General features: G+C 34.9%; 1 protein-coding gene across 2 annotated transcripts in view; it reads right to left on the reverse strand.

Moving 5' to 3' along the window:
• HOMER1 (homer scaffold protein 1) overlaps positions 1 to 12,415 on the reverse strand; it is a 133,368-nt gene that overhangs the window by 13,734 nt on the left and 107,219 nt on the right. For both annotated transcript variants that reach the window (XM_031447212.2, XM_010975038.3), the window contains exons 6-8: positions 5,100 to 5,256; positions 1,266 to 1,376; positions 593 to 673 (exon numbers count right to left, since the gene is read on the reverse strand). In XM_031447212.2, the coding sequence (XP_031303072.1) occupies positions 593 to 673; positions 1,266 to 1,376; positions 5,100 to 5,256 (349 nt within the window). The remainder of the gene's footprint in view (positions 1 to 592; positions 674 to 1,265; positions 1,377 to 5,099; positions 5,257 to 12,415) is intronic.

Raw genomic sequence — 12,415 nt, forward strand, 5'->3', positions numbered from 1 at the left:
CCTCACTTTCTACATGCACTTGTTTCTACTCCAAATCCTGAAGTGGACCTAACCCTTCTTGAGCCCACAGGGGCATAAGAAAAGTGCCCAAGCTGGCAGGAGGAGAATTTGTAATTTTGAAAGATCTTCCCTAAACATGGTTGACTACCACTGACACAAGATCTATGCATGTAAATTAGAGTCAGGAAAAATACTATGTATGGAGAAAAAAATTAGTAAAATTAATTAGACCAAAGAAAGAAAAAGAACACTAACTTGATTTCCATTAGGGCACAATTACTGTTGTAATTCCTACATTAGCTCAGTGTAAATAAAAGTACTAAAATATTTTCTAAAATAATTTACTAGAATTTCTAAAATAATTTACTAAAGACAATTTATAAATGACCATCTATGATGATCATAAGCCTCCCAAATGAAGTTATCAAGTAATTTTTGAAAAATCAAAGATTATGCATGAAGCACAGGTCCTAGAAAGGAAAAATGACCAACAACCTACAAAATGGAGTTGCGGGAAAAAGGTCATTGCAATATGAAAGAATGACTGATGCCTCTCTATGCAAAAAGGAATAAAAATCTTATTATTGCTCACCTGTAGTTTCTGAGTCAAAGAGTCCCTCTGTTCTTGTAGCTCTCTGGCATTATCAATTTCTTGTTTTAATCTCTCTATTTCCTAGAAAAAGAAGAGCAATGTCTTTAACAACAATATTTAACTATATCAAGGAAAGAGAACCTTATTTTTCCCTGAAATTAATGTCCTAGTCCTTAAAAAAAAGATGATTTAAAAAACATCCCTTTGTTTTTCAAGAGGTAAATTCACCTTTACAAGTATGTTGTCTATTACAGAATAATCTTAAGCAGCAAGTCAACTTGGTGGCTTTGGTACAGCACTGCTTAGAAACAGCAATCTGAACCTTTTAAGGTTGCTTCAAGAATGAAGATATAATTCTTTCCTGGGATATTAAACCTCCTGACTGGAAACCAGAGAAACCAACTTGTAAAATTCATTTAACTTCTAATGGTTTTCTGTTGATTACATGAATGCAACTCTTCATATGGAAGGCAAGAGGCAGTATCTTGGTCTGAGTGTCTCACCATAATTTCACAACAACAGAAACAAGCTTAGTATCACTCAAGAAAAATTTTATTCTACAAACATCCCACAACTTTACCCTATTGCATAAAGTACCTTTAAATCTGACACAGGCTCTAATATTTGTACACATATTTTAGTGTGATTATAAACGAGTGAGAATAGCAAATACCTCTTCCTTCACTTTCAGCGTCTCTTCCAGTTCCTGTATTGTCTGATTTAATTCCGTCTTATGGGTGTGTACTGCATTTGCTTGGCTACTAACACATTCAAGCTCGGTCACCTAAAATTAGATGAGAATGTAGATTAAATTGTATGACAATTCCAAAGGCTTTCTTGCTGAAGACATATAAGCCCCTGATAGGTGAATAATGAATTCTGAAATTAACATATGAAAATAAATTTTGAGAAATATTAAGACAGAGTAGAATGAACAGAAGAGACTCTTTAAAAATGTGAACTTAGGACAAAAGAAAAAGAAGTAAAGGAAATAATCATTTGCATGGCTTGGTCATGAAAAGGTTAGGAAAATTTAAATGAATGACAGTAGAGATTAATTGACTGTAGAGAACCCCTATCATTAAAGTCTTCTTTAAAAATTATTTCTGAGAGCAAATTCAAAATCAGCCATCTGCCCTCCATCTGTAGCCTTCAAATTAAATATGGGTTCTGAAAACTGGCCTTACAGAAGTGAGAAATTTTTCAAAAATATTTCTAAAATGTAAAAGAATCTGGAAGAAAAGATATGCTTAAAATACAACTTCGATCATTTGATACTAGAATATCTTCACATTAGTAGTGTCTCTTATGGCAAAAGATAACAATTTTCTACTTAATACGGATTTACTGAGGGCCCGGAGAGCAACATAACTGTTAATGAACACTTGCTATTTTTTGAGAGAACAGAGGACATTGTCACTAAAAGTTATACCATCCAAAACCAGTCTAAATAGACAGAAGTCAACATAAGCACACACACACCTTATCAAATCTCTCTACACATGTCCAGATCTCATACATTTTGATTGACTAGAATATAATAAATTGTAGACTACTAAGAAAACAGAAAATCTCTTTTCCTCCCATTTTCCAAATATTGAATTAACCTCCGCATTCTGTCAGTCTACCTCTCATATCACTTTTTCTATTCGTGCTCTAGTAGACATGTGCAGACCCTTCTCATCCAGGTGTAAACAAAAGCAATGGCTTGCCAGTGTACTTAATTACATCTGTTGTCTATTTTTCTCTCTTCTGCAAACTGCTAGCGTTCATCATTCATTGTGTGACTCCTCCATTAAAAGCCTTTCAACGGCTCATCTTTTTTTTTTTTTTACAGCATCAAACCTAAATTCTCAGGTCCTCCATAAGCTAGCCCCAAACTACTTAACCATCTCATTGCCCAACACTCTAATATGTACACTGAACTAAAAGCAGGTAAATCTCCTTGTCCTAAGAACAAACCACGCTCGTACCCATCTTGTTGACTTAACTAGAATGCCTTCTCTTACTTCTTAAAACCATTCAGAACTTACCAAGCCTCAACTCTCAGCTCAGAATGCACTTGTCTAGAAAGCCAGCTCTATCTACTCAAGTGCTCAAGGCTCTCTTGTCCTTTGGTCCACAACACTGAGCATCTGTTCAAAAATCTCAGGAATTATTTCCTTATTCTTAATATATATTGGTTTTCTTTGTCTGATTAGGTAATAAATTTTTTATGAGGAGTTCCAGTTTTGAAAATGATGGAGTAGTTTCTATTGGATTAACTTTTCCACAGAAAATAATTGCAAATCATGGGCAAAATGTAGAAATCAACTGTTTGAAGGCCCTGGTGAGTGACCAAATTGGGCAAAAGACTGAAAGAAAGCACCATGTTGGGTGAGATACAAATTGACACAATTTTTGGCCTGAAGACACTGTGCAGCCTGGATGCATTGCTTGACTAGAACTCAAGCAATAACCTGTTATCTTATTCTCCTGAGGAGCCTGAGGATTTTGAAATGCCTCAGAATAGCTAAAATGACTAGAAATTCAGGGAAATGTATGAAAGGAAGGGCTCTAATAAGCATAGGCACCCATCAGATCTTTGGGTGATCTCTGAACTGAGCATGTAAAAGTAGGAGTCCAAGGAGTCAGGGGCATGGGAGAAAAGTTAGACAGCTGAAAGAGCTAAGCTGGGGTAGTGCTCACTACAGAGAAGACTCTGAGGTTTGGGTCCTGCCAAATTAGAGGGTCTTGTTAAACACCTCCAGCTTTCCACTGAAATCCTAGAAGGGTCATGCCCCAGAGATGTAGATTTCCCAGGACTCATCGATTCACCCTAGGATTAAGGGCAAAACTGAAATACATAAACTACTGAAGAAGTGTAAGTCCACACCTCCACAAATTCAAAGTACACTTGGCCCTCCTTACCCACTGTGGGTGCAGAATCTGGATTACAAAGGGCTGACTATACTATGCCATTTTATATAAGGGACTTGGGCATTTGTGGATTTTGGTATCTGTGGGGTGGGGGGTGCATCCTGGAACCAATCCCTTTTGGATACCAAGAGATGACTGTACTCTACAGGTAATTTAACTGCTTGCTGAAACAAAATCAACATTGAATATTCAGAGGAAGATAACTGAATCTAAGGGCTCTACATGATACCGTTTACAATGTCCAATATACAACTGAAAATGACTAGACATGTGAAGAAATAGGAAAATGCAATCTACAGTAAAGACACACATCTCTATATATACACACACATATATGAAGGCTGAGAGAATTTGTTGCCAGTACACTTGAAGTACAAAAAATGCTAAAGGAAGTTATTCAGGCTGAAGGGAAATGATACCTGATGAAAATTCAGACCTACAGGAAGGAAAGAAGAGCACTGGATATTATAAACATGTGAGTAAATAAAAATACTTAGTTTCTAAAATTCTTTAAAATTCAATTGACTATTTAAAGCAAAAATTCCTCAAGGGCAGGGAATACATAAAAAGGATAGCTCCCCAATGAATGTTTTTGGGTTACGAGTTAATTGTCATACGTTAATTTTTTTAATTATGGTAAAAACACAAAGTTTATCATCCTAACCATTTTTAAATGTATAGTTCAGTAGTGTTAAGTATATTCACATTGTTGTGAAACAGATCTCCAACTTTTCATACTGCGAAATGGAAACTCTACACTCATCAAACAACTTCCCTCCTCGCCTTAACTTTATACTTTGCACGGAATGTTGTTTACTCAGGGTTCTTACTCGCCGTCCTGTCTCTATTCAACTCCTGTCTTACTTCCCCTGTCATCCTGGTCCTATTGTACTCCTCAAATTGTGAAATGGGATACTAAGCCCAATTCCTATTGTCTAGGGAGTTCACTTCTTTGGCATCCTTTTTAAAAACAGAAACTAGTGACATCTGCTTCCAACTTAGTGAATGCATATGTTTTGAATTTAAAAAATTCTTTGTGAGTAATTGTTTGGTCTGATATAAATGGTATTGGGATTTTTGTTTTGCTGCCCCATATATTTCTACTATTACCAACTTTTATAAAGAATTTTCTACCTGTATTTTTCAAATTGTTCTTTCTTCAAGAAACAACAATAAAATAAAATAACAAAAGCATTATCATTAACTCAGTGTAATTACATGTCAATTCAGTATCTCAATTTTCACAGAAATTATACAGAGTCTATATTATTATTTCAATTTCGTAGATGAGAATACTGAGCAGAAAGAGGGGAATAACTTACCGAAGGTCATACAGCTAATAAATGGTGGACCAGGAATTGGAAATCAGGTCTTTTGACTCCAAAAGCCATATATTCTTCATTCTCATTAAACTGCAGAAAATGTTTTTCTTAACTAATAAACCCATGTGTAATACAACCATATACATGTTTTGATAACCAACAAAAACCTCCAGAAGATATCCCTGTGCTGAATCTATATGTAAATTTCCTCTGATCGAGGAAATACGTTAGCCATAAATCCTTATCGACAGCAGCCCTGAACTTACCCGCTTGTGCAGACGTTCTGCTTCCTCTTGATACGCAGCAAGTTGCTGTTTCCATTGTTTCACGTTGGCAGTGGACTCCAACAGAGCTGCAGTGAGTTTGGCGTTATTTCCTTTGAGGGTAGCCAGTTCAGCCTCCCAATGTTTGCTGATTGCTGAACTAAAATAAAAGAAAATAAAATTCTACCCATTCCATTGAATATTGTCATTTGAAGAGAAAACAGTACTCAGTTCTGTTATGTGGTTTGTAATCCATGAATGTTTCAAAGACAACCGCTCAAAAATAAAAACACATACACTTCACTGAGATGTTCCTAGTGAATAAAACCTACCAACTAAAGAAATATAAAAATTGCCGAAGCAGAAGGCTTAACGTGGAAGACTTTCCATCATTATGACAGATATAAGTATCCACAAAAGAGTTTCTACCTATTTTTTTTGAGGAATAAACATGAAATTGTATCTTGAAAAATACCTACAAACAAAACCTAACAATGTACTCTATTTTTTTTAAAGAGTATCAAAGCCTGAAGTACAATTTCATTCCTTCATATGAAACATATGAAGATGCTTCAATGTCAATAAGGTTTGGAACATGTAATGTAGTATTTCTTTTGAAATTGTTGATTTATTTCATTTTACTCAGAATTTTAAAATGTGAAAAATACCAAAGTTTGCTGCAATAAATTGATTTCGCATGATAGGCTAGACCTATAAATTGGTTCTGACTTAAGTTCTGATAGAATTCCAGTTATCACTTATAGAACAAAACTAAAGCAATCACTTTTTTCCTCATTTAATGTTCTACTTGATAATTTGTCCAGAGTTAAGTACCTCAACAAAGACAATTTTCTATTATAAAGACAATTCTATTAAGTGAGAAGACCCCTCTCTTGATAACTCCTTTCTTAATTTTCCAATGAAGAAAGAACTGCCTTATTTCAAAGAAAAAGGTGGCTTCTCTTTCTCATTATTGAAAGTTTATTCCTATTAGTGAAATTCTACTAACCACATCCAATTAACTAACTAATGATAATAGCTTTCTTTAATAAGCATTTTGGTTTTTGGTAAGTCATTTGCATCACAGACCAAATGTTTTGCTGGACTGATATTTTATAGTAATTTTAATATATACATTATATAAAAGAAAGCATAGTTTCTATCATCAAGATTTTTAAAGCACATCACTAGTAATAAGACATATTAAGCACAAGATAATTTCTGTGGTATTTTTGCCAAAAACGTGTAGCTTTCATTCCACCTATGAGTAAACATCATATAAGCCCAAACTGAGAGACATTCTATAAAGTAATTGATTGGTACTCTTCAAAAGTGTCAAGGAAAGGTAAGACTAAGAAACAGAATGGAGGAAACTAAGAAGAAATAATTAAATGCAATGTAGATCCTGCATAGGTTCCGGGATCAGAAGAGGGACACTGATATCAACTAAGACTTGTAGTTTAGTTGGTAGTATTGCATCAAGGTTAATTTCCTGGTTTCAATCATTATATTGTGGTTATGTCAGATGTTAACATTAAGGGAAGATGAGTGAGAGGTATACAAGGATTCTCTGTCAGTTTTTGTAATTTTTAAGTCTAAAATTAGTTTAAAATGAAAAGTTAAAAATTCTTCTAAAGTTTACTGAGAAAATTTTATCAAATCTGAAATGGACAGAATCAAACAATAAGTTAAGCTTAAAAAGAAAGCTCTCTATTTCCTGTTCTGTGGAATGACTTTCCAGATTCAGATTTTCTGAGTAAAGGATGTACCAACTCACTTGCTCTAACTGAATTACAGATTTTTTTAAAAAAACACTAACCAACTTTTCCTCTACAGGGATGAATTTTATTTAAATGGACTCTTCAATTCGACAATGAAAATCTTACTGAACTAATGTAAACACTTGATATATGCAAATATCAAACCCCTTAAAAATTAAAGAGAAGAAATGAATTTGAATATTAAAAAAAATCCATTTGTTGAAAGTTTCACAATTATAAAGTAAGATTACCCATATTTGTATAAAACAAAAGGGGACAAAAATGAGGGCATTTTGTATTTTATTTCTGTAGGTTTTATTTTGTAGTCTACAGGTTGCAAAGTCCATTAAAAATTTGAGAACTCAGCCTACTGCATAATTATTTCAATCATTTGTCTGATATTGGCATAAAGCTGGATAATAAGACTAATTATTATGCCCCCCAAAAGATGGGCATAATATAAAAAGAACAGAGTTCAGAAATAAACCCTCAATTATGTGGTCAAATCATTTTCACATATATGGTTACCATATCCATTCAATGGGGAAAAGAAAATCTTTTCAACAAATGGTGCTAGGAAAACTGGCTATCCACATACAAAAGAGTAAAGTTTTGTTCATAAATAAAAATTAACTAAAAATAGATCAAAGACCTAAACATGAGAGCTAAAACAATAAAACTCTTAAAAAGAAAACACAGGGAAAAGCTTCACGACATTGGACTTGCAATGATTTCTTGGATATAACACGAAAAGCACAGGCAATAAAAGCAAAAATAAATTTGCACCACAGCAAAATTAAAAACGTCTGTGCATCAAAGGATACAATCAACAGAGTGAAATAACAACCCATGAATGGGAAAATATATTTGCAAATTATATACCTGAGAAGGGGTTATTCAGAACATATGAACAACTACAAATCAACAACAAAAAACAAGCAACCTGAGAAGGGGTTATTCAGAACATATGAAAAACTCCTACAACTCAACAACAAAAAACAAGCAACTGATTAAGACATGGGCAAAGGACTTGAAAAGATTCTCCAAAGAAGATACACAAACGGCCAGTAAGCACCTGTACCTGAAACGAGGTTAAACATCACTGATTGTTAGGGAAATGCAAATCAAATTCACAATGAGGTACTACTTCATAACCATTGGCATGACTACTATCAAAAAACCAGAAAACAGCACGTGTTGGTGAGGATAAGGAGAAACTAGAACTCCTGTGCACTGCTGGGAATGGTGGAGCTGCTATGGGAAACAGTATGGCAGTGCCTCAAAAAATTAGACTAGAATAATCATATGATCAAGTAATTTCACTCCTTGGTATACATCTAAGGTAGCTGTACAACAATGTTCATAGCAGTATTAGCCACAATAATCAAAAGGTAGAAGCAACCCAAGTGTCCACTGATAGATGGATAAACAGTACATGGTGCCTACATTGCACATATAATGGAATATTACTGAGATTTCAAATGGAAGAAAATTCTTACACATACTATAACGCGGCAGAACCTTGGGGGCATGATGCTAAGTGAAATAAATTAGTCACAAAAAGACAAATACTATGTGATTCCACCTATGTAAGTTACCTAGAGTAGTCAAATTCATGGAGAGAGAAAGTAGAAGGATAGCTGCCAGGTGTTGGAGTGGTGGGGGCAGAGAGAGAAATGGAGACTTGTTTAATGGGCAAAGAGTTTCAGTTTTGGAAGAGAAAAAGAATTCTACAGATTAGTTCCACAACAATATGAATATACTTAACACTACTGAACCATTAAAAATGGTTAAGATGATAAATATTATGTTATACATATTTTACCACAATTTTTTTAAAGAAGGGAAAAAAGCCTATCTACTACTATATGATTTCATTTATATGACATTAGGGAAAAGCTATAGGGACAGAAAACAGATTACTGGTTGCTTGTAGCTGGGGGTAGGGAGAGAGGCTAACTACAAAGAACAGGAGAGAATTTTGGGGGGTGATTGAATCCTTCTTTACCTGGATTGCGTTGATGTGTACATAATTGTACAAATCTGTCAAAAATCATAAAACTATATAGTAGAAAAAGTGAATTTTACTATACATAAATTGTACTTCAATTAAAAAATATTATCACACACACACAAAAACCAAAACCAGCAATATGTGAAATTAAAAAAAAAAATTATCACACAACTAAAAGAAAAAAAAAATTCTTTCTAAGAACTCCCAGATAACGCTTTCTGTGACTGTAGGACTACAAATAATAAAGAGCTGAAAACTCAGGTCTTCTTAAAAGGGGTAGAATGATCTCTAAGCTGCTCCATTCATGTCTGTATTTGTTGGCAGAGAAGAGACTGGGTGGGCAGGAAACAGAATAGCTGTGACACGTAATAAAAGAGGTGAAAATAAAAGGAAGGAGGTGAGGGCATCTGGAGATAGTGATAAGAAGCAGATAGGAGAAGTAGAATTATAGAGGCAGGGATACGAAAAGGAAAGGAACAGGACATAGACAAGGTGCAGTTAAAACTGCTTTGGGCAAGAAAAATTTGAAACGACGCCTCTGGAAGGGATAGAAAAAGATGAACATACAAAGTCTTCGTATACTATAACTTGTTTACTTCACATCCAAGAACGTGTCTTGAGCCTCTAATATATTAAGTAGTGATGTCTCGCCACAGTTAAGCTGTTCAATGGATTCCCATTAAACTTTCTTTTCTTTCCTCTGCAGAGCTCCAAAGTACTGCTGATTGCACTTAAAGAAGAAAATAAATATTGAAGACTGTCATATCAAATGCTTTTATGCATACTGAATAAGAGTACAGTAAACAATAACAATTTGAGATTTAATGGTCCTGAAATAAGTACTAAAGGCAGGCAGTTCAACGCTAAGTTTTTGTTTCTGCATTTTTCTTAGTATTTGTTTCCAAGGTAAAGAAATACATGTTTTCAAGGTTATTTTACAATTATCAACCAAAATTTCATCTCTGTTGGTAAATCTGAAACTTTCAGAACATTCTTGCTGCTTCTGCTTTATGAGCTATTTCTTTAATAATCTGTCTTTCTAGAGCACCGTGTGAAATAGAGTGGAGGAAATACAATGCTTTTGATTTTTGTCAATCTGCTCTGTCTTCTCTTTACAGTTTCTTCATATATTCCTTTCACCATCTAGTACATCAGAACACCCTCCACAATTTCAGCTGACAATGAACTCTGGAGTGTCCTGAACGAAGTTCTACATGTGAGCTATCTGTTATCTTAGACTTGTTCAGTCTTTACATATAATTTAAAATACTTGGCACACTTTTGCAATTTTGCAAAAACAATGTTCCTTGATTTAATCAACAACTCTAAGATAACATATTCCTCCCCAACAGACTAATTTTTAGCAGTAATTAATACCTTGGGATTAATTCTGATACCAAAATTTTAAGTCAGCATTGTTTAAAAAAGGGGGGGGTTCTCTGGCTGCTAATCTTTTTTTTTTTTTTTACAAGTATAGTGTTGATAGTTTCACAGTAAGTAAAAATATAAACTGTTCACAAAGAAATTGTTTAGCTGGAGACACCAGTGAGTCAGAAGAGATACTGAAATACCACTATGATCTCATGTCTGAATGCTGGAATAAGGGCAAAATAATTCTTTATTCTTGTGACTATTTGGTAACGTTTCCCTACTAAAAGGACCAGCTGGTTTCCTGTTGGCTTCAGATCTAGAAGTCAGATGAGAGAGTTCAAAACACTGCAAAAACATCATTGGAAAGATTCTTTAAACTCGAATTTTATTGTTTTCCTTTAAAGTCAAAGTTCTTTCAGTAAGAGATTGGTAAACTTCATTAAGTTATATAAAATCTACAAGAAAAAGTACTTCAAAAGTACTATCTAACAAATAGACTATCTACCAAAATAAGAGTCTCATGCATGAGCAATGCACTTATTTACCCTGCGGAGTGAATCCTACACGTGAATGGTCACTAACAGAATTGAAGAGAGCTGCCTCTCTTGCACACCTCCAGGCCTCAGGATCCACCATCAGAGTCTCTGGAATGGCAGCTCCTTGCATATACTTCCTAAGCATGTTAATACGTAGAACTGTGTGAAATATCCTGATAAACTTTTAATAGAGGATTTAAGAATAGGTTGCAACAGGCTTACTTCTCCACATTAATTTCAGCACTGGTAGTGAGGTTACTCCCTAACTATGAAAGAGAGCTGACCTGAGCACCCCACAATACTGCCTTATCTCAGGATCTGCCTGATGTCAGCTTCCCTCCTCACTACCCCTCCACACCTGTGAACGCAGAAGCAGTCACCATGGACTTTCACCTGTCTGGGAGCCGCTTTCTGGGGTAGGTGCTCATGGTGGACTACTGGCCCTAAGCTAGTTCCACTTAGAAATTAATGCTTTCTGAAGAAATAGTTTAGGGTGTAAAGGTGTTTCTTAATACAGTGTAAGTTATCCTTTCAAAGGAAAGAAATACCTCTTAAATGAAAACAGAGTAATTTTGCATTGTTTATAAACAGTATTTAAAGAGCCTAGTATATGAAAGGACTTTTCTACTAGGTATAGGTGCAAGCCTCAGTTTGCCTAAATGCTATATTAACAAGGTGTCTCTCAGAGCTTATTTCAGGGGGGTGGGTATAGCTCAGTGGTAGAGTGCATGCTTGGCATGCATAAGGTCCTGGGTTCAATCTCCAGTACCTCCACTAAAAAGAAAAAAAAAAGCTTACTGTAGTTTTTGCAACCCATTAACTTCCTTATCCTTGGGGTCATCTTATCATCTGTTCCCACTGCTCCGTTCCTTACCCTCTTGTTGGCATCTGCTTCTAAACGCTGCCTCCTCTGACCATTTGCTTTCACTGTTTGCCTTGATATTCTCCCAAGTCTTACTTTCCAGCTCAGATTCCTCCCCTGCCTCACACTCTATTATCTTTGCACATAGCCTGGTGTGTCCAGATTAACATACAATATAGAAACCGATGGCTACTGATAAACAGATAAAGATAAATTTGCCAATAAAGGTTTAAAGAAAGCCCTGTAATGAACTGGAAATCACATGGTCATACTCTGGGAAACACAGTTTTTAGAACTGAATTGGAATTTAAGTATTAAAGCTTTCAATAAACAGTGGCTCGGAAGAAAGTCTCAGAGACAAGAGTGAACTAGTTTTTAAAGAAGCACCATATCACCAATGTTACTGGTAGCCCCCAAAAATGATATTGGGTTTAAAAACTGGACATAGATTAGAGTCAAAAAAGTCAATGAGTGAAGCAGAAGAGGTCGACTCTGAATCTGATGAAATTATAGGAATATCTTAAACTGTTTATTTTATGTTACATGCATACAAAAGTGTTACACAGATACATTAACATCTATGTCTAAATACATCTGAAAGCACTGTTACCATCAGTTTAATTGACGATGTTTTTTCTTGGTAGTATGTAAGTAATAGTGTGTCTTAACAAAGGCATCTGAAATTAGATTCTAAAACAGAATTTCACTTAGTTCTGGTGAAGAAACTGAAATACCATTGACTTTTCTGAGGAAGTTATAAAATTGATCTGAAACAA

The sequence above is a fragment of the Camelus dromedarius genome, chromosome 3 (assembly GCF_036321535.1).
Source record: "Camelus dromedarius isolate mCamDro1 chromosome 3, mCamDro1.pat, whole genome shotgun sequence".
Lineage (NCBI taxonomy): Eukaryota > Metazoa > Chordata > Mammalia > Artiodactyla > Camelidae > Camelus > Camelus dromedarius.